Source organism: Erpetoichthys calabaricus, chromosome 18, assembly GCF_900747795.2.
Source record: "Erpetoichthys calabaricus chromosome 18, fErpCal1.3, whole genome shotgun sequence".
Classification (NCBI taxonomy): Eukaryota; Metazoa; Chordata; class Cladistia; order Polypteriformes; family Polypteridae; genus Erpetoichthys; species Erpetoichthys calabaricus.
Window position 1 is genome coordinate 15,657,650 of NC_041411.2, and position 23,933 is coordinate 15,681,582.

General features: G+C 40.1%; 1 protein-coding gene across 3 annotated transcripts; it reads right to left on the bottom strand.

The window, feature by feature from the left end:
• Positions 1–707: 707 nt before the first annotated feature.
• foxn4 (forkhead box N4) lies at positions 708–19,018 on the bottom strand. Of its 3 annotated transcripts, XM_051920968.1 has the most exons (11): positions 18,537–19,018; positions 17,861–18,269; positions 16,655–16,743; positions 8,152–8,318; positions 6,897–7,009; positions 6,687–6,797; positions 6,244–6,371; positions 5,319–5,415; positions 4,995–5,202; positions 4,270–4,644; positions 708–1,828 (listed from the first exon to the last, which is right to left on the bottom strand). In XM_051920968.1, the coding sequence occupies exons 3-11, from the start codon at positions 16,738–16,740 to the stop codon at positions 1,581–1,583; spliced, it is 1,533 nt and encodes a 510-aa protein (XP_051776928.1). In that variant the 5' UTR covers positions 16,741–16,743; positions 17,861–18,269; positions 18,537–19,018; the 3' UTR covers positions 708–1,580. The 3 variants fall into 3 exon arrangements, with proteins under 3 accessions (XP_051776928.1, XP_051776929.1, XP_051776927.1); XM_051920969.1 differs by having other exon boundaries at positions 18,135–19,018; XM_051920967.1 differs by having other exon boundaries at positions 17,861–19,018.
• Positions 19,019–23,933: the final 4,915 nt, after the last annotated feature.

Below are 23,933 nucleotides of genomic sequence, written 5' to 3' on the forward strand. Positions count from 1 at the left end.
TGGAGATTAAACTGCAGATGACAAACATGGCAGTACCATCATAGAGTAGTAGAAATTCTGTTGTGATGGCACTGTATCTCCAGGACTGGGATTGGAAACCATAGTTGAAGAGCATGAGAGTGGGGAGATGAACACAATCGAAGGCCAAATTATTGGTCACAAGTTTCTCTGAACAAATAAAGTCTGACACTGAAAGAGAAGAATCTGCTTGAGCATAGCAAAGGAGCTGTTGGAACCAAGTCTGAAGTTTCGGTGGCTTGTGAAAGGAAGCTGTGAAAGAGTGCGAGAGCCACTGTGCAGCCCAGTGAACAGCTAAGATTAACCTCCACAAATTGAGGGTGACAACTGCAGGAAGCAAACCTGAGTGAGACACCTGTCTGTCACTGGGGGAGTGACCTCCAGTGCTGACCCTCAGATGTGCACATACTGAATGTACTTCACTTCTTTGTGGTGTTCAGAAGAAGAAACAAGTGGTAAGAAGGCAACAGTCTCCAGCATGGTCACTAATGTCCCCAGGACCGTTCTTTTATCTTTATGGCTTTCCTCAAGTCACACTAACTCATTGAAAGATGTGGTAATCACTTACCAGAAGTGAAACAGGTGACATCTGTGGTGCGGGCCTAAAGGGATCCTGGACATCCCTAGACTCACCAAGCCAAAGTGATTAAATAGGAGCTATGAGTCCATTTAAGAAAACCACACACATCTCCATTTAAATATTTATTCCTAATGTCTGTACATAATTTACTATTAATGGTTCAAACCGTTTCATAACCCTAAAAATGATCTGCAAAGAAGCTGGTGGGCTGAGATAAAGACGTTCAATAGACTGCATTCATTTGTTTGTTTTTCCTGCTCCGATTTGTTGCATGAGGCCATTGTTTATGTCCTTTTGTTGTGTCCATCAAACCTGCTTAAAAGATTGAATAATAAACCGGAATCGGCATAGCCTGTAAATTTCATGTGTACTTCAGGGTTAATTCAGCAGTGTAAATAGTGCTTGATTCTCTTCCTCTCATACAAGCTCTCATATGAAGTCAATAAATATAAATAAACAAATACACAAACGTAATACTGAGCATCACGAATACAAAAGGAAAAAGAAAACAAAATCACAAAATGTGAATTGCTAACCTAATTTTTTTTTTTTTTCTTTTTGGGGAAGCTTGGTGTGCCAGTTCACTAGGGCTTGTATGTGCCCAAACCCACATGACATGATTCTTGACCTCCCCCCTTTGCCCATCCCTCCACATGCACACTTGCTTTTGTTTGTCTCACCCACACTTGGTAATACAGTCTGTGTCCCACCATTGCCCTTTCTTTTTGCTCGTCTCAGTCCTTAAAGAGTTTAAGTCATTTGGCACATGTCACTCCGTACTGATAAGCAACCTGCTGGTGGTAGAAACAGCACAGCGGCATGGTGGCCTATTGAGCATTTGCTCGGGGGTGTCTCCCACAAGTCCTGTAACCAAAAGCTTTAGATGGTAGGCTGCTGTGCAAACCTGTGGGCTGGCTGTCCTTTGTGTTTGCAAAGTCCCACAGTGTCCCTTGTCTCTTGTGATCCTTTCCGGCCATTCAGGCTACAGCAGAGCAATCGGCTTATTCCCTTGAGTGTTCATGTACTGGGGTGACACAGTATCCAGCGTTGTGTATGTGGTGTACATACCGGTGACCTGCAGGTCTGGAAAGGAGAGCTCGCTGCTGCCCGACACGGGCGTCACACCTGCCATACCCAGGTCATAGTCCGAGAGCCGCAAAGGGGAGTTGCTAAAGGCGCCTAAAGTGTCCAGATTAAAGCTCTCATCTTTCATCTCCTCCCAGAGGTTGCCTAGATTTGTAGGAAATGGAGAGAAAAAAAGTAAATGGCAGAGGTTGGTGTTGTAGTACAATGCACAAGTGCATCTGCTGTGTCGTCCTGGGCAGAACTTGGGCCGTAAATATAGCCACTGGTCGGCCATATTGTGCTTGTTGTTGTTGCAACCTTGTTAATTCTGCCATCTAATGAAACCCTTTCCCTTTAGTTGTCTTCATGCTATTAATTTGACATGTCAGTTTATTGGGAAGGTTCCCAAGTCCATTCAAGGGCTTTGGGTTGTCTGCTTGTAGTCACTTGAGTCACTCCCTCTTACACCACTTATTGACGTGCTTCCTTCATGGGCACCCCCCAGTCCATTTTTTCATGTTGGTGACTACAGAAATATTTATCAGCTTTCCGTTACTACTTAATTTTAGAAAGATGCACTTTGGAATCTTTAAAACCCCTGCTCAAGGCATTTACAATTCTTTTACTTCCTTTATAGTTAAGGGTGGCATTGTGGTTAGCAATACTGCCTCAAAATTCAAAAATCAAGGGTTCAACTCCCTGATCCTGTTAGTAGACACCCCCCCCCCAAATATGTGATATCTCCTTTCGTATGTTTGGTGATTCAAGCTTGGCCTATGTTAGTAGCAGTAACAGTGTCACATGTTTTTACTTGCATGTTTGACCATCACGTTGATGGGTTGAGAGTGTCCTCTAGTGGACTAGTGCCTAATCAAGACCTGTCTCCTGCTCTGTGTTTGATGTTGCCATAATAGACCAAGGATTACGTTAAGTGGATAACAAGGATTCCTTTAAGTTGAAATGTTTATGAGAAGTCAGCTAGTTCATCAGGCAGAAACACATTGTTATATTACCAGCTGCTGATCAGTCTATCCTATCACGTGCACCCATGTTTATATTTTGGAGAAGGCCCAGTTTGGGAGGTCCTAAGATTAAGTGCAGTACACTTTGCTGCAGCCCTGAAAAGGCACACCACATATCGGAGCTGAAATGAAATTTGGTCAAGCAGCATGTTGCACTCTTTATCTAAACCCACCGAATGAGTTTAGAAATGGGGTTAACGAGAAGGATGGATGGATGTCAGTCAGGTGACAGAATTAGCCACTTGGCTTGACTGAAGAGCTGGACTGGAATGTCCAAGGGCACATTCACATGCTATCTCTGCCAGTTTGCTTATAACACCTGTTAAAATGGTGCTTTACATTGAAAAGCTCTGAATAAAGTAAAAACTTAATGTGTAAAAATAAATGTTGGGCTGGCGTCTTGAGTGGAGACCCACTGATAACCTCCATTATTAGTGATGTGCAGTTCAAACTTTATCAGCAGCAACAAAAGTGTCAGGGACCCATTCAAATGTTACAGCATTGTGCACAAATTCCCATGTCTGCTGTGTTAGGTTTTTCTTGTCTCTTCTTTCTAAAACACTTGTCTGGGTGATGTATTTTGTATATGCCAGGCGAGTAATGTGACTTCCAGAGAGTCACATAAGGAGCCAGCCCATAAGAGGGTGGAGGTCATCATGCCCTCTGAGTGCCTAAAACACACCACCAGGTGCTACCCAGGAGGAGCTCAAGGTAAGATTTGGGGTTTCAACCAGTGTTTCTACAATGGCTGAGGTTTACATTACTTTTTTTATTCTTTTGTTTATGTTAATATTGTTGTCTGTTTATTGTATAATTAGGTATTCTTAATCAGTATTGCTGATCATTTAGTGTATATATGTCAGTTTTCTATTATGTTCCTTGTGTTTTTTTGATAGTTGCCAAAGAGACAGAGCCACCTGTCCTGTCCATCACCATCAACAGACTATGAAACCCACAGTCCCTTGTGGTTCATTGAATGCACTACAGTTGGTGAGTTTCTCTTGTGATTATACTGTGCTTTCTTCTGAATGTACTAGATTTTTGAACTTACGCTTTGAGGGGATTTTCTTACACCTTTGCATGTTTAACTGAGCCTCCAGTGTTTAATTACATTTGTTTAGACTGCAGTGCTGAATTATGTCCATCTTCTGAACATGGTGGAAAGTAGAAACCGATTGTGGTTGGACAGTACAGCTGGTATGCTGTTATGTTACATACAGGATTTTTAAAGAGTAATTGAGATAAGAAAACAGAAATACGCATATCTAGCACACAGTACAGTACATAACACTTTTTCTAGATAACGCATAATCCATAACTATTAATGCATGATATGTGAAACAACTACAGTAGTGTCTCTTATTACCCATTAAGTTCATTGATGCTCTATGTTTATATCATTAAAGTGGAAAAATTAAAACTCCTGCATCATCAGAAATGGCTCCAAAACTGTTCAAGGTTACAAAAATAATCCCATAATTTACATCCTTGTGATACCCCCCCCACACACACACACACACACACACATAAGGATCCTTGATTACCCGTTAAACTGTCCCCATCACATTTTTAGTGTCCTCTTACCTTGTAGGGCAAAGTCCATGATGCTTGGGTCAAGGGTGTCCACCTCAGTGCTCATATCAGTATTCATACTGAAGAAGTCGTGCCCATGTTTAGCATGCTGCTGCTGTTGTTCCAGGGGACTGTGGGAGAGGTCCGGTACAGAGTGCTGTGGTGGGGTCTGAGCAGGTGCTGGGGAGCCAGGAGCCAAGCGGACCTGTGTCTGGAGTTGATGGTGAAGAGGCAGCGACTGCAGGGAGAGTGACATCACAGATTGAGCCTGTGGCCGTACTGCCAATGTCAAACCCATTTGTGAGGTGGGTAGGGGAGTTGGGCCTGGCTCACAGGTTTTTCGTCTGCAAGTCTCTGGCCGGTCCGTGATTAACTTGTCCAGTTCATCTAAAGAAGGAAAAAACACACCGAAGTTACCAAAATAAATTGACATTTTAGTTTGTGGTAAAAGAAGGATCCAAATTATGCTATTAGCTGGCAACATACATGATGGAATTATACAAGTAAGAGGAGCTCTGCAGGGGACAGTCTAGCAGACCAAAGCTAAAACACCTCAGTCACACCTAAACTTTTCTGAGACAGTCTAGAGAGGAAATTTTTTTTGGTAATATGGTTCTATTTATGGATAAACAGCTCAGTCTGTCGGAGGGGAGGAGATAAGGCTCCCATTTAACATAGACTGACCATGGGGAAACAGCTGCTAAGAAGGGGGTAGTGGCCCTAAATTTACTACTCACCTGGGTTGGCCATGCTGCGCCTGATGGAGGGTAGATCCTTGCGTTTCCATTTCTGCATTTCTTCCTCCATCTTGTCAATCTTAGCTGGGTTCAGCGCCCACAAGCAGCCTTTCCGTGATGAGCTGCTCATCTTGTTCTCGACTTTCTCAAAACACTTGTTCAAGGATAGGTTATGCCGTACTGAGTTTTTCCAGCCATCAGGAGCCGTCTACAAAGACAAAAGATTGAAGGTGGCATTACTGCGGTGGTCTTGTATATTAATTTTTATACTTTTTACATTCAGAGCTTTAGGCCCCAGCAGCAGTTAAGTATTTCCTGGCTTACCTTAAAGTAGGGAAAGTGTTCCTTCATGAAGCTGTAAATCTCACTGACCGGGAGGCTGCCCGTCTTGCTGTTCTTTAGTGCCATGGCAATCAGACAGCTGCAATTCAGATGAGGTCAATGTTAAATAACTATGTGATGTAAAAAGACCTGAAAGCAAGTTTTACTCAGGGCTGTCTTATATTACTGTTTATCTACAATATATAAAAGAAATATGCAATATTTCAGAAAATTTAATTTATATTTAATATTAAGATAATTCACAAAATAGTTCTGACACGTCTTTCAAAGTAAAACAATTTAGCCAAACTTTTCAAAATAATAATTAGGTTTATCACCACTCTTAAGCAGAAGTACACTATAATAAATATATATATATACATACACACACACACACACACACTCGCTGAAACAATATGCACAGAAAATTGATAGGTAAAATTTTATTGGTGGAGTGTCTTTGAAACAGGGGTGATCCGCAGAAACTGCTGTGTTACTGTTAATATTGTATGCTTTTATTATGAAATTATTACCTTAAGTCGGTGGAATATGGCACTGCCTGCAGGCCAGATGAAGCCTGTCACATTAGGCCCACAAGTGGTATGACAGCCACATTCCTTTTAGAATTTATCATGGCTTTCTGTCCCAATAGTAAATTAAGGCTGCAATTCAGCCATGTCAGGTGTTACAACAGACATGATGTGCTTGTATGACCAGTAATGTGACCAAAGGTTCAAAAACTAGCATTGCTACAGTTTTAGTGACTGGACCCCAGTGAGCGCAGATGCAGACGGGAATCAATTTTGTGCACACCCTTAATGATAAACAAAGATTACCTGACAATTTAAGATGACGCTTTTTATTTTGTATTGTGAATGGCTATAAAATGTACAATTTCAAGTGTATGACTTTTTTTTTTTTTACATACCTGTAAGAGTAAATGGGCTTGGGGTAGGATTTGGGCTGTAGGTCCTGATTGCCATGAGGAGCGAGGCGTGGCTGGCTGAATGACGTCTGACTGGCAAAAGTGTTGCTGTAGACTGCTGCAGAAGAGCACTAATTATGGGGGAAATAAATGAGAATTTAGGACATTTCTTTAAAAATACTGTTGAACTGTTCAATGTATAAAACCACACATGTACTGCTTCCCCAACCAAACATTCACACACACACACACACACACACACACACACAGATCCAATCAAAATGAAAGTGCCAACTGAGACTGGCAGACATTTAGTGATTAGCTCTGCCTTGCTCAGATTTTTCCTAACAACAGAATAATATCACGCCCCAATGGTTTTAAAAAAAATAAATAAATTACAAAATAGAGTATTTAGAATGGAAGTCAAGAATGCTCCACAAATGTACCTGTTGGCTGGCCTGAGAGATGGCATAAACCTGCTGAGAGGCAGGCTGGTACAGGGTTTGCTGTGCCTGGTATCCTGGGGAAGGCTGCCCACTCATGGCATACTGCGTCATCTGAACACAGGGTTTAAAGAGAGACGGTGAGAGTTAGGGTTGCCTCATTAAAATAAGAATTATATGTAAACCAGTAATAATAAGTGACAAGATACTAACATTTGCTCCCTGAGCTGGGAAGGAGCTCATTCCCAACAGGCCTGTTTGCATGCTGCCTTGGATATGGATCATGGTCCCCCGTGTTCCAGCAATGCTCATGCTGCCCACTTGGGCTGAAAGAAGAAGGTGATTGAGAAAGTTAACACAATACCCAGCATCTGATTTAGTCCCCACACTGTGTTGCATACATGTACGAGGGTGCACTTGTATATACAATGCATAAGTACAGTATGTCATGTAATTTCTTCACGCCGGTACAATGAAAAAAGGAGTCTTAAAATGATCAACACCAAATAAATTGTTATGCCCCACTGGCCATCTTTGCATAGATCTTTCCCCATCACTTGGGTGTGACTTCTCGACTACCACAAGTCAAGTTTATTGTCATGTCTGTTCAGTACAGTGAACGTTTGTACTTGCACTGTACTGTCTCCTCAGACAGTTAATCAAAATGCAATACAAAAATGCAAGTATGGTAAGCATGCAACATCAGTACAAAGTGTATTTCCTTTATATATTTATACACAATGTTTGTTGAGTTATAATATTTACATTGTTATGATTGACTACAAAGTACTCTTCTGTCTTGCCTCCCTTTTTCAGGTGTCACATCACATATACAGTCCACTTGCCACTCATCCTTTACACACCTCACATACCAGTACTAAACTGAAGTGTCACGCTCACAGTAGTCGGCATTTAAAACTCTGCACAGGATGTCCCAAATTACATATGCAGCATACTGTCGATCAGCACTAGTTCACAGTGACATCTAGTGTTCACTGCTGGAAACTACACTCTCCACCCCAAGTCACTTTGGTATAAACCTGGTGTGCACTGCAAGTTCAAGCGTCCCGCTCTGTCCTTTGAGCAGCAGTGTCCTGGCACCATCCCAGCTGCCATCTGTGTGCTGGGAGGACTTAATGGGTCAGACAATCATTGCCTATGTTAGTTTGTTATTCCTGAAGTATCCTCAAGTTTATGCATGTATATGCATAAAGGCACGGACATGCATATTTATATTGACAAACTCTTGTCCGGTGCACTTCTAGAAACGTACTGTTTGCAGTGTTTAATATAAATTTAATGCTAATTATAAAGCATGCTAAATGAATAATATATTTAATTCACCATGATCAAAATAATATACTGCATCCTGTATTCTGTAGTATACTGTATATGACTTGTGTGAATGTAATAATCTAATCTTAAATACATAATCTAATTATTATTTATATATTTTTAATTAACTTACCTGTCTGCTGCTCTAGCTGTGAATTTTGGGAGTTCATGCTGAAATCCAGGCGCCCTGTTGCCATCTGCTGCAGTCGGGGGACATCCACAGAGGTAAGCCAGGACAGGGACTGTAAATCGCTGGGAATGTCATCCTCACTCAGCTGAGACGGGTCAGAGGTCATTAGCCTGCAGATATGAGATAATAAAATGTATAAAGCTGCTTTTTTGTGTCTTTTGCAGCAGACAGAGCAGGTAGAGTTTGACTGATGTAGTGTCTTAGTCTTGAGCACCTTATAAAACAGAGAGTAATGTGAATTTGATTGTGGGAGAACCTTAGAAGAGATCCCTTAGAAGCACTGTTAAAAATGTGGACAAGTGAACAATTGATTTATTGTGTTATAGTTAAAGGCATTATGCTACAATTAATTTTTTACAGTTTATGAAAAATGTAAAAATAAAATAATGCAAAATAAAGCACAGCCACAGAAAAGTTTAAGATTGTTTTAGCGCAGACACCTCATTGCAGCTTTGGATTGAACATCCGCCTCCTCCAAAGTATATTAGTCAAAGAAACTGGTGTATCGGTGACTAAAGGTTAAATGTGTCCAAAAAGAAGGAATGAGCAGGCTAAGTAATGCTAACTGATGAACAGTTTTTCTTGCTATCAGAGAACTGTGTCTTCAGAGAGGTAAGCTTGGATAAGTTCAGTACATACATTAATATGCGTGTAAACATAAATTTCCAGTGGAATAATGGGCCACATTTTCGGGAATGAAATGAGCAGCAGTTACATTCATGCAGCAGCCCCTGGCTATCTTACTTATAATTATATGATCAACAGTGAAGCACAAACAGAACTATCAACCACAAACTCAAATCTTCTTCATTTCTTGAGGTCATTGCTTTTCATTTTTCCCCCATAAGGTCACAAAGGAAAGCGTCTAATCTGTTGTGCCTCATTAATATGCCTTAAGCAGTCACACAGGTTGTATATATGTGATTCTAAGGGGATGAATTTTATTTTGTACACCTCTCTACATAATGTGACTAAACTCCAAGTTTTTGTTTTTTGAGTGATGAACATGAATGTGTGCCTCAGTGAATAAGTCTAATTTCTGTTGGGGGATATTAAGAGCCAATCCATTCACAGTCTCTGCCTTGACATCCTCTGTGAATATTTTTATGAGGTATAGCAGGTTGCTTGTAGAGAAAAAGCCATGGCTTTCCTTTTCTGTAGCTGTATCTTTTTATGTCGGTAGTTGAAATGAGCTTTCAAATTAAAAAGGAAAAAAAAAACAAAAAACAGGCTTTTAATCCTGGTCCCCCACAACAGCAGTTAGAAGTTCGGGGCGGTGGGGGGGTTAAAAAAAAAAAAACTACTGAAAATTAAGTAAACAAAAGCTAGTCTCTTGAATCCCTGCCTCTCCTCCTCTGTCTCGACTGTAGTTGCAGTACGATAATTAGAGTTGCCATAGCGACCTTTACTATTCAGTTATTTTGTGAGACTAGGCACTTGTAAAGACATCCACCCCCCAAAAAAGAAGGAGCTGTCAGGTGACCACTCTCTCCTCTTTACCATTGGCTAAATCATAAATAAACAAGAGCATGAAATAATTTGAAAACTGGGTAGGCCCCTGTCGTTTGCAACAGTTGGCTTGTCTATTGATAGATGATAACCTATTGTGTCTCAAACGACTGTTGCCCAGTGGCACGTGGCCTCATTGTTATCCTCTGCCTCTGGTCTAATTGTGTTACTGGGTTCCCCCCCCCCCCCCCTTTTTTTTTTAACCTCTTGAATTAATCTAGCGGAATGACGGCCAACACACATGGGATAAAAAAATGCCATCTGCTTTTCTGATGCTTCCCTATTCTCTTCCAACACACCCTACACCCCCACTCAACTACTAGTGCAACAGAGCCAAGGGGACAGTGGGGGTCAGGTCATACTGCACACGCCTCTTGTCACCAAATAAATCCAAAAGCTTTTACTCCACCCCAAGCGTACTGGCCCACACCACAGCGTGTGTTTATATAGAAACCGCAGGCCTTCACCTGCACGTTCGGGTGTGCATGCATGCATGTACAGTATGTGACTTTTGAACACTTACACATTCCACACCCAACAGGTATGCGTGGTACTAGTGTTACAGGGAAATGCTGAGGATTATTTTGATGCCAGTTTTACATACACACATTGGAATGGTGTGACGTGATGAATTAACCACCGTGTATTGAGTATCAAGTTATACTGAACTTGGGGATGCATGAATAGATGTTTAAGAATTAGCCATCACAGTCCTGCCTTTAAGCACTAAGAGTGATGTCTCCAACAAAAAAAAGTTTGAATTAACCTAAACTGCCCTAATTCAGGGTGTTCATAAGAAATGTGAGGATTTACTTCATGAGGTAAAGTACATAACAAGAACACTTGCATCAGTTAAAGTATTAAAATGTGTGCTTCAATTTAATGTTTAAAGTCTAAATATTCTTAATTGTTAAAGAAATTTGTCATTTTTCAGGTAGCCTAGACCCCTAGTAAAGGATCAAAAATGACATCCTATTTATAATTACTGACCTTGAAATAGTCTAAAATGATACCATCACAAGCTTATGTTTGAACAATGTCAGTTTTAACCTTCTGGGAGTGGCTCTTAGTGAGCTAGGACAACTGGTAAAGAATAAATTATCAAAAATATTACCATATTCATTGTCAGCAACCTCGGAATAGCATAAAATGGCACTTTACATGTCTATATTACCGATCTCAGTTTTTTTTTTTTGCTTATTCAGGGCAAGGCATGAGGCAGCTGGAGCCTTTACCGGCAATCAAAGGGTGCACAGTATTTTTCTCTTAATTTTATCAAATATATATTTTCTTTTTAAAGGTTTTCATAGTAAATTATGTTATAAGTGTTATAAAGCATTTGGTGGTGTATGCACAATAAAGATGTATGGAAAAAAATGATTTTAATGGGACATATGAATATGTTTGAAGCAGGAAAGCACTGTATATTTAAATGAACATCTACGACTGAGAGAATTAAAAAAAAAAAAAGTTTTTCAAATACATATTAATGATTGTCAGGATTGTGTGTTTTTTTTGACGTTCTCCACAACACCATCCCCCTCCCCCCAAATGTAAATATGACCTTGCCCAGTGACACAAGTAAATATTATACCTGAAATAATTTGGTATTTACATCTGCACCTGAATTATCAAGTAGAATGTGGACAGGTGAGTTTTGTTGATGTATTCAGGTTAGGAGCTGGGGGATGAGAGTCAGACCACTATGTGGTGATAGATAATTAGTCATATTTGTAGCTTATATTTTGTGGTTTCCTAGAAATGTGTGTGTATGTACTGTATAATGTAAATATTAAAATATAGGTTGTGTATTAACCATTTGAATCCTCTAACAGCAGAAAACCTTTGAACAAAGGTAAGAAATTCATATCCTCAGGAGACCAAATATTTTTGGTATTGCAGTTTGTGTGAAATTTGAAATATCTAATAGATACTTGGAAAATGAAATAAGATGGTAAATGCTTGATTGTGTGTATGCCTGTCTATTTACAGCAGCTTTCATTGTTGTGTAATGCCTTTCATATTTGTCTAGCATAAAGATACAAGAACAGTATGCAAGAGCGTATTGAAGAGTTAAATATTTAGCTTTATTTAGCCACTTATAACATCTGTAAAAATGTAAGTATACAATCTTGGAGTGCATAAATGTACTGCATTGCTCAGATGAAATGTTCTTACTGCTGTTTAGAGGAGGAGAGGTAGAGCCATATGATTTTTATTTCTATTAGATCACTCAAAGTGTGCAATTTAAAAAAGAATTGTTGTGTGAAAATGATTTAGCACTTCACTTTAAAGTATTTTTATTCTCTATATATTTATATTGCAAGTATAAATTATTTAACTTTGCTATATTTTGTTTACTTTGGATATTCATTTAAATCAGAGATGTGGTGGAAGAACATGGAAAGTATCTCCTTGCAGACCACAGGGCACTATAAATGTTCATGGCTGAACTAAAACTCTGACAGGTCTTGGCACAAGGTGTCCCTCTCGGCGTAAATGGGGCCCATTTTAATTCTAAGGGCAAAGAGTGCGTTCAAATGAGACAACTACTTTTTGAAGGAATTACTTTTATATTCGGTAATGGCTTGGAGGAGCTGACCAAGAGAACAGCCCCCTTCTCCTTGTTCTTTTATTTCAATATGCAGATAACGTTTTCTTGTGTTTCACCCTACTTATTATTTGGTATATAATTTTATTTTATTTTTACAAAAGGGTCATTTTTTTATGCTCATTCATTGACCAAAATAGGTTTTATTGATTAGACTATACCAAAACTTTAATTTAGCTATTGCTTATACCTCTGTTAATAGCATGTGTGATTTACATGCATCTGTTAAATATCAGAGCACAATAATTATTAATAAAAAACAAATTTAAACCAAATGCAGATGGCGGGTCCCTTTTTTCCCCCTTCTATCATAATAATTTCTTATCATGTTTGACTGGCCTCAAATTCAGCAAAAGCGGCTCAATATTTTGTAGGTGCGAATAATTCCTACATTTCTCTGATGGCCTTCTCAGGTGCATGTTTGAACAGCCACTACCACTATTATTGTTTTAATAGTAACACAACACTGGCCAGTAATGCTGAATCAGTACAAATCTTACCAAAAATGTCAGCAGTGACACTAATGCACTCCTTGTACTGTGTCAAAAGCACAGCACGGCTAGCAGAGCTGCTCTGAGGCCAATTGAAATACTTGAAGAATACAGAGAGCGGAATTCATTTGGTCTATGTGTTGTTGTTAAATCCATTTACACCCATACTGCCAACTAAGATCAGCAGGAAATACTAGTAGGAATTGTGAACTTTAACAAGTACCAACAGAAGTGATCTTATACTGTAACTGTTACGGTGTTGTTATTCCTAGCACCACTGGCAGTAATTCATGTTCTGCTGTTAGTAATACTAACAGATGCATTGTGAAAGAAGTAATATTATTATTAATAGCATCCTAGAGGTGTAATTAAGCATTGTAACAGTAGTAACACTGTAATATTGGAAATATCTAAAGAAGCAGTACTAGTAACATTACAGTTTGTGAAAATAACTAATGTGAGCAGCACTCATAGAAGTGATATCATTATAACTGTAGAAGCATTCATACCACAAACAGAAACCATAATAAGTTTTTATTAATTATGTAAAAAAAAAACATCTGTGAAGTATTAAATGTGGAAGTATTATTAGTGTCATGTGAAAATATATTAATAATACAATAAGTAGTATTCTATTAACATTATTGGTAGGACTACTGGCTGTAAAGTGTGGTGGTGATTAGAGCAATGTAGATGACAATAAGCCATTCAGCCCAACATAGCTACTCGGTTCTTGCAACCTAATTTCTCCAAAGTAACCTCAAGTCAAACTCCTCCTGTCTGCCAGGCTACTTGGTATTTCATCCCATTCTGTTTATGCTTCTGTCTGTGGCAGTTGTAGTTGGGATATGATTTGTGCTGGTAACAGCATTAAGACTTCTACTAACCAGCAACAGTATTATTTACACAATTATTAACCGTGAAGTATTATTAAGAGAAGGAGCAGCAGTTAGGTATTCTATGGGGTAGGATTAATGATACCAGCAGTAGCACGATGATGAACACAACTGTTACATTTACTAGCATTAGATTGGTGATGTTCATTATTATAAAATTAATTCTAAAAATACAGCAATGATATTAGTATGAACAAAAATATTAGTAGTATGAATGTAATCTAATTAATAACAATTGTTTATTGTGAAGGGCTGGAGTTTAAGTGGAATTGGGAATAATTTTATGTTATCGTATTAGTACAGATACAATAAATGGGAGCAGTAAACTAGTATTAACTTTATTATTAATAAATAGCCCTAAGGTATTTGCAAAAGGAGGAACATTAAGACTGTTACTTGTGATTGTAGAACTACCTGCACTACAAGTAGTTAGGAGTATTATTGTCATCATCAGAAATATATAATATAATGGCATAATTAGTTTGGCTTTGTCATGAACAAAATTAATGCAGAATTCATATTATTATTTGTGAACTCAATTATTAACCTGTGCATTGTCATTCATAGCAGTATAATGATTAATGCTGCTAGGAAGTGAAGTTGATTCAAATGATATTATTATTAAATGCAGTAAAAATAAAAACGTCGGCACTTTCATTAGTACTGCCTGTGGTATGCTCATATATAATTCACACTCATAGAGATATTGCTGGCAATGATATAACTTGGATATATCAGAGTTACAGTACAAGTTTTACTAAATACAAATAAAAGTGTACTGTGGGTTTAGCAGTAACTGTACAATGGTCTGTCCAATATTTTTTTTTTGGGATAACAGAATTCTTAAAAGCTAAAAGCACATGAAAAACACAACCAAAGTAAAGATTAAACTAAACATTGAAATATAAACAGATTTTCACACAAGTTTCAGAAGTGTGTCTCAGTCTGGTAAAACACAAGCAAGTGGTTGGACACAGTGACCGTACGCTCAAGGTCCAGTACGTATGTGTGAACTGTGGATGGGCCCAGTGGACAAAAAGATCTGTGCTCTTCAGTGGGACGTCTGACTTTTCAATTGTCTTACTGTCCGTTAATCAGAAAGCTTCAGAACAAAATGACCGTGTTGGCCATTAGTCATATCAGAACCTACGACTGTACCATGTATCTGTCCGTCTCCCAGTTTATGCTTTGCCTTTGAAGTCGACAAAGAACTGACTACTCTGGAATTCGATTAGCAGAGAAGCTTGTCTTTGCTTTTCTTCTGCCTCTTTGTGTTCACATAACTGAGGTCATTTGATGAAAAGCCGACTCACTTCTCAAATGTATCTCAACTAAATATGAAATGTCATCTTCAGTGAGACTTTTCTTGTTCCTACTGCTACAACTGCACCCCGATTTGATTTACTCTAGAAAATGGGATTGTTCAGGTGGCTTTAGCTACTCTACATTTATGGAGTATGAGTTACTTTGGATATAATAAATACTGGTAAATTTTTGTTGATTTAATTCCAAAAAATCGGCCACTTCTGATGTATTTGTGCCCCTTATAACTTTTCTTAGAACATCATAAGTAGTGCTTGTCAGGCTGCTTGTGAAGTGGGATGACTGAGGGGGGATTTTCATGCTTAATTGCATATGTACAGTGCCATTGTATTTTTCCAGCAGACTATAATGACACATCCAAAGAAAACCTAAGATATGAGTCGAGCACTCGAGAAAGTTAGGAAGAGGGAACTTTTTTTTTCCCAGCAGTTCAAGTCCTTTTTTCCAACACCAACCCCCACCTTCTCCTCCACCATAAGGAGGCCACTTCCCCTCCTTGTGACCCCGTGGGTTTTTTTTAACCCTCTAGAAATCAGCCCATCCAAAGCCAAAGACCCCTCCTTATGCTGACAACAGGAGTGTAAACAGACCTGATGGGATCTGACACATCCATTCAGACTTGAAAATCATTTACACTTTGAGAGTTTTCACCACTATATGAGGAAGGTGCTCACCAGAAAGTGAATTGTCCTGTCAAAAAGTTTTTATTCTCTGCATTTCAGCTTAATAAATGAGTGAGAGTGACATGTCAGACCCTTACTAAAACATTTATGCTTAAATATCAGACAGACAAAAGTATTCTGTATTTAATGATTTCTTTATAGTAGATAAGAAAATGCCTGTCTTCAATCCAATGCAGAGATAAAGTAAAAATAAACTAAATTATAAAAAGTAACTTGAACCTGCATTTTTCTGGAGAGGCATCTTCACAAGAAGGTAGATATGGGATTTCACTTTGTCTCAATTAAAGAAGTGGGACATGTTGAAATGAACATACAGAATGGGAGAGAAGGCATAGAAAAGGGAAACCATCCATTTTCTAACCTGTCTCTCCAAATCAGGGTCATGGAGAACTTGTGTTTACCCCAGCAGCACTGAACACAAGGTAGGAAGCGGCCCTTTAATGGTATGCCAATCCATCAGAGTGTGCTCTCTGAGCAAGCCAAGGAAACATGTGGGAAGGAGGGTCAGAATGTGCAATGGGTTCATGTCGTCCCACCTGACACATGCAGCCTCTCAGTGGTGGGGAATTTGTTTTTACTGCCCTGCACTTCCCCTCAGTGGGTACCACACAGCTCCTCCGACATGCCCTCTGGGCACTGAAAAGGATGCTGTTTAAGTTAACTGAAGTTGTATATGTTAACATAAAGCATTTAGTTTTATATTACATTTTATAACAAATGCTACTGATTAATAAAGTGGTCAACTTTAATGTAACGGTATGAGGATATAAAATCATCTCACTGATTTGTGAATGCTTGCTTAAATAAACCTTTACTGGGACATTTTCTATTCTTTTGTGGACAGTTGACACAATTTTTCCTATTTTGACAACAGTAAGATTAAAGTGGGCTGCTTGTTAGATCTAACTCATGAGGAAACAAAAAAAGGCCCACCTGTAGTCCTGCGTGGAGGGATGATGGCTTTGTCCTGGATTTCCAAGAATTCCTGACATTCTGGAAGTGAGGCCACTTTCTATCATCTCCTGTAATAGAAATATTGGTATGTTTTAGAAATCACCTTTATCCAAAAGAGCTTACAAAAGTAAGCCATAATATGAACAACTATCAGGTAGAAATTTAAGAAGTTATTAAGAGTAAAGCTCAAAGTTGGTGACAAAAAGTGCAATATCAAAGTTAGTCCAGATGAAACTAGAACTCCAGCATTATAAAAGTTGCTTGAAGTTTATTTAGTGCCATGCTGATTATTTAAACCCATGCTTGTGTGCATAAATTAATGACTACATAAATATGTATCTGTATGTGCATATAAAATTACCAATGTATGCTAATCAAACCTGTATGTAATAACTAAAGTCTTGATATGTTTCCATAAAAAGAATGCATAAACTTGTGTTTAAATAATAAAGCTTACACCCATAGGTCAATATGTACATAAACGCAAAAGCACTGCTCATAAATCTATGCGCGCAGAGACATAACATTTACATACATGTTAATAAATGCGTGCTTAAAGAAATCAGTAAAGCATACATTGTAAAATAGTTTGAGGGAACTAATATCAAAACAAAGCAGCTGTCCCAACATTCAGAGTAATCACCAAAAGTTTTTGAAAGCGTTAATTTTGGAAACCCTTCACTCATTTTACGTCTGGTTGAAATGCCAAGCCTATATATATCAGCAATAAGCGGAGGTGATAGAAGAAACCCGACTTGGTTAGCTATTTAAATAAATAATTTTTAACCCACTCCTTCATTGTCTCAGTATATTCGTTATGTGTTTTTAACAATCGGTCAGGATGAGCCGATGAGCACGCACCGGATGGCACTGCGATGCCAATGTCTGTCGCCGTCACTGAGGAGAATTGCCGGCCGTTCGCTGTCAGCGCTCCGCTCTGGACCACCTTGCACTTATACGGCTAGCATTTCGTAAACAAAAATAACACATAAAAAAGAACACCACTACTGTACAAGACACTATAATTGTCATCCACAGTATTTTGTAACTAATACTAAGTGGTACCTATAAGACGGGGCTGTATGAGACTTTTTTAAATGTAAGACCACTCAGAATTCCGTATTGGTTCCTTTCGGGTCGGCACGACAATGATGGGTGTGGGGTAAAAAATGGCACAAGTCCTACCTGTCCTGCGATGGCTAGGTGTTCCGGTGCTCTGGTAAGTCCTTGTAATTGGTTTGCCCCCTTCTTGTCTTCACGGACCGTTTTTAAATTTCCCTCTTCGGCGCTGTCCAGCCCCGACACATGCGCACTGATCGGCCCCGTTCGGAGCTCCTATGAGATCAGTAGTTGAGTGAGGGGTGTGCGTTAGTGGGAGGGGGGGTGAAGCACACGAACAGCAAGCTAGAGAGAATGACGGGTCAGGGTAATTGACTCGTTTCCACTCGGCAAAACGCACCGTCTATCAGCATGTGAGGCTGAGTGGTCAGTTGAACGGACTTCTCTGTCCTTGTCCGTCCTGCTCCGCAGCACTCAATCAACACGAATGCCGGTCCGTAGTACAGTTGTATGGCGCACTCATTGTTTCTTCTCCCTTTGGAAGGAACATATAGTACACCATAGATGGAATTTAATGGAGAAGCCCGACTTGTTGAAATCCCCAAAGCCTCAGACGTTGGCAGCGACTTAAATAAACATTTGTAAAAATGCACTTGGCAGCTCTGAACTCGAAGACCCGTTCCTGGTACAAATCCAAGAGGTTGACAGGTGCGACATTAATAAGAAGTAAACGCGAGTGAACTCCTCCGCTTCACAGATGCACACCAAATCGCTAAGTATCCGTCCAAGAGAACAAGCCAACCTGTATACGATCTGGCGTCTACCAGAACAACGCCACAAAGTTTGGGAAGTCGTGCGCCTTCTTCAGCCGCCCTCTCCCAGTCAGTGACTCGCTGAGCAGAGCAGAACCTCCTCCTTGTCTGCTGTGTGCCTCTCCAAATGAAACCGTTGGCCCCTCGTCCCACCAGACCCGGTCTCCCTCCTTCCCCGCCGCTCCGCCCGCGCCTCTGCCCGGCGGCTGCCGCGGGAAAGACGGCCAGGGTGGCGCGGCCGGGGGAGGGGGCGAGCAGGCGGGCAAAGGATCCCCTACAGGACCTGAATTCAAAGGAAGGAGGGACGTAGAAACGGCCGAATTCAGACGAGGGCAATTAGCTGCCTCGCATTTCGAGCACTTAATGAGTATTTGCTAGTGCTACTTTTGCTTTCTTTCTTTCTTTAGGAGTTTTTATTAATGCGCTCCAGTGTAACTTTACCGTGCCCCGTCGTTGCACTGAGCTCGTTCAGTTGCTATAGTGCCGTCCCCTCCCACCAACTGCAAACACACCGCGGTGCGTGGCGGCTGACTGACTGAGTGAGCTAATGTGCCACGAGCCGCGTGTGCAAACATGAACTGCGGGGCCCATTCACGCCCACACTCATGGCACCGGAGTGCCAGCGATATTCCTGGAAGGAAGCACTTCGTGTGGTGATGCCACATACTGAATTGTGTGTACGTATGCGTGTGTTGGGGGAATCGTTATATGAACAAAATCACAAATCCGAAGAAAGAACAACCTCCTCAATCACTTATACAACATCCACTGACACTTTTTTTAAACATAACTTACATATTTTCACGAGTGCTATCCAAGGTGTAAAGGAGCGCACTAGACAATGCAGGGGTCCTGTGCGTTTTGTACTGAGCCAGGCTAACTAGAAAACAAAGTCCGACTAACGCCTTTATCCAAGGCGACATTCAACATTTGAGATCCAAGTGGTTGCATTTCTTTTTCTTTTTCCAATTGCAGTTCATGTAGGTGAAGTGATCTGGTAAGGGTCACACGGCGTCAATAGCGAGGTCTGAAGTCCAAAGCCTCAACCACTACGCAACACTAAACAGCCAAGAATCTTGACAGTAGAGCGACATGGGCTTATAAGTGGGATTTTTACAATTCGTATATGCAGTCATATGCGGATGCGTATCGTGAAGTTTTTTTTAAACACACTAACGTGCTCATACACTACAACCCCAATACTCGCTCATACCAGACCGGCTCTATAAACCGAACTGGGAGGAATCCCACGGGGACACAGGAAGAATGTAACAGATCACCCAAAAGAAAATACTATAACCGTCAAAGCAATGCGTGAAAGAAACGGGAATACTGTCATGTGTACAGACTATGTGCTGCCTGTAAGTGGATGGTGTCACTAATGTTCGTGGCCCTGTATCATTAATTATCTGAACAGAAGAATATGAGATGACCTTGTTTGATTGTCAGGGCACATTATAGCGCAGTTATGATATTAAAGGGTCCAGTTTTGTGACATTGATCTGTCCAACTTCAAGTTAGTTTACTCGCGAGACAGAGCGTATGTGTGTGTGTGTGTGAGTGAGATGCTACAACAACTAAAGGTTACTTCAACATGTGATCGTTAATCGCATTACCAGAATTTATAGTCAACACTTAATGAGATTTATGGATACACATACATATAGCAAAGGTAGGAGACGGAAATGCTAACAGTTTATTACTAATAGAAAAATGAAAGAAAATGATAAAGCCACTTGCTCTGCCCGTTGCTTATAGTTTCAATCTGTCCAACCTTCGATTCAGATTTGTCGAAAGACGTCCAGAACGATCTGTACAAATATTATCTTATTTTACTGTTAATCTGTTTTGTAAAATACAATGTTGAAAATATACCCTATAATACATTTTTGTAGGATTGCATACTGTATATGTATGCGTGTGTGCAGCAAAGGTTCGTGAAACATCGCCCAGTGTAATGTACAAGCTAGGAATTGCTGCACCCCGAAGTGGTCACTATGGGCCAGCTTGTTCCGCTCTCCTTTGGTGTCAGCTGCCGGATAAAAGAAGGTCGCACATTGTCATCTTCTTGGCGCACCCAAACCGGTTCTACAAGTGCTCTGCTGTTGTGTATTAACGATATTGTCCAAATAGTTAAAAGAAATGCACGTTGCAGGGTCCGACAGTCGTCAATGCCCGGTCAATTCTCTTTATTAAGTCGCACCAGCTCCGTGTCACTAATGTCGGTTACAGTCGCTCGGTCGCATCGACAGCCAGGCGGATCTTCGTGTAAAGCGACTGTTGGGAACTGAGCGCACGAGGAAATACGCGGCGGCAAGCACGGATACTTCCCAATAGCCGTTCCTCTTAAGATTAGTCGTATCACTGTTTAAATCTCCCTGTTACGTAATATTGATTACTTTAAAATTACTTTGTGTTTCTAGCTGATGTGAAAGGCACTATATAATGTGAAAGAAATAGAATTTGGTAAAGTTTGAACATTTTGTCTGTTCTATTCATTTTTTAGTGGTCAATTTCAATAAAAGTGCCTGTGAAACCATCCAGCTATGCACTGATTTTTTGCGACAACTGCGACATTTTTTCGAAACTATATATAAACGAACTAGGCCTACTACTGGGTAGCTATCAGTTTAAGATCAGGTTTCAGACGTAGCAAATAAGCCTGTTACTTTGAATCGTCGATTGTTTTTCACGTCTCTAAGTGGTCCAATATACCACATCCAGCGACTTCTCCCGTCTGCTCTGAAGCTATGCTCGATTTCTACGTACAAACGGTCTGATTGTCTTTTGTAAGAAGCTCGGGCACATGCTCTAAGGCCAGTTTATTTATTTATTTATTTATTTATTTTTTATCATACGAGCATTTCCGTGTGTCAGGATCTTTTCTGAGGGTAATAGTTACCACACCAGGGTCCACATCTGCACTTTTTGAGTGGAGGTGGCCTGACCTCCCCGTATTTGTGAGGCGTTCTCCTACATGCCCATGACGCGCAGATCAGCCTTACACCCTGGAAACTGTCCCCTTCATGAACCCATCCTGAATATTATATATTTATATATATATATATATATATATTATAGAAAAAATTACAAGTGAATGTACATCCCATATGTTTTAAAAAATTTGACTATACGATTAAGGCAGTGAATTGGGGATATATTTTAATTAAGAGGTTACATTTTTTAAGCAGAATTTCTAGACTATTCAATAAGAAACGTGTCACAAATACGGGGGCAAACGCTTGGTGGATCGGACCGTTGCTCTCTATGCTGAAATCCCCCACCGTAATGCCCGCTTATTTAAGTTAGGGATCGTAGAGTTAATTTCTGCGTGTTTCTGTAAGTTGAGGTTAAAAAATCTTTAATGCCATTAGTTCTATTTGCGGCACTTTTTATCTTTCCGTTTTATTTCCGTAATTATTTAATTCTGAACAGCAATTCAACAAAATAACCAGACTGTCCCCTCTGTTTGACTATCACCGGCAGTGTCAGCAGTCGCACCCACAGCAGAGTGGTCTGGCATGCCAGCTCTAATGTCCTCCTTGAAGCCGACCAAAATATTCCCATTGAGTAATTACACAGTTTGTAAATTAGACGGTTATTAAAAAAGATGAAAATAAACTTGATGTTTGTTTCAAAACCCCCACCCTACCCCACAAAAAGAGGAAATACTGTATCCTTTCAATAATTTGCACCGATAAGTCGTTAAGTGTGAAATTGCAGATTAGTCCTATAGGGAGTGCCCAGATCAGCCCCATGGGACAGTACAGATGGTGAATCCCAGCTTCACAATGGGCACAATCAATGATTACATGCATGGATGTAACGGACAAAAAGGGCCGCCTCTGTGGCTCACAGGGTCCTAGCGCCTGCCAGGCTACCGTCTCGTGTGCGCCTCGGCGCGCCAGTTCGATGAACTTGAAGCCACAGGTCGAACGAAACTCCAAAAACCGCGTGGCTTCATGGGCTATGGGGGTTGGGTTGTTGAAGGCTGTGTCTGCAAATGAGATGTCCATGTCGGACTGGTGGGCTTGAAACCCCTGGGGTACCACTCTGTATACTCAAGTACAGAGAACCAATGCAGAGTCACAGCTTCATGAGGTCGCATATGCAACTTCTAAAGTCTAATATTATTCAGGAAAACATGGTGGCAATGTAAACAATCTAGGCAACCGTTTCTTAAATTTCAACATGATTTAGTTCTGCTTAACAAAAGAAAAACAAACAATATTCGTCTAAGTACAGGCCACAAGATTAAAATAAAAAAGTGATAAACCTATAAATAAATAAATGAACCGCCTGAATAATATCTGTAAAAAAAATCATAAAATTAATTATTACATAAATACTCCATAAAACAAACCAGAGAACAGCTAGCTCATTGAGATGAGAGGACAACCTACCAGATTTATAAACAAAAGTGGGCGGCTAGTAAGTAACCATGTCAGTTCAACACATATGTCCAGTTAGTGGGAAAATCGGTTATGTCAGGAATAGCAGTAAAGCTGGCACATTCTTTATGAGTTTTGTTAGGAAGTGTGTAACAAATTGGTCCCGTCCATGCTGACCTCGGGACACCAAAAGTGGACATTGGCTCATTTTATAAATTCTCAGTTGTAGTCAGACAGGCTAGGCTGCTCAGCTTGAATATGTCATGTCCCATGTTCGAAGACGGTAAAGTGATATTTGCAGCAATGACCACATGGAACCTCTCAAGGCCTTTGAGAAGGACTTGGAAAAGCCTGAAGAACAACACCATGGGATGAACAGGCAGATAATGGGATAGGCCTGCAAAGTGCATACCTCCACTAACTGTACAATCTACACATTATGGTTGAACTTTGAAAACATATTTCTCTGCAAATCATTTTTTCCTTCTAGTTTTTGAAGGTAGGTTTTGGGGTTTTTTTATATTATGGAGATTTAAATTTCATTATTATCTCCTGCCTAGGATCTGTATTTAACGGTCACTTTAATTTTTGTTACATTTTGTTGTTTAGTGCAACACCATTTTGTTTTTTCTTGGACACTGCCATTTTGTGGTGCCAGGAACGGCCAAGCTCGCATATATAGCGTGTAAAAGTGTAAAAATCGATCAAGAAATAACAGAGTTATAGTTGAAAATAATTAAGGTGGCGCCATTGCTGCAGCTTGCACTTTATCAGTCAACAGCTTTGAACAGCAACTTGAAATTGCAATGCGTCAGTCTGTTGCATCCGGATTATCTGTGGTAAGAAACTTGCCATCACAGAATGATGACAAGAAATTGGATGCATCAGTAAAAGCTGAAATGGCGCTGTTTCAGGTGCTTCAGAGCAACGGCAAGCGCGGGCGTTGTTTAGAACAAGTGTATGAGTATGTGATGATTGTGCGTGTTTTCTTAGCGG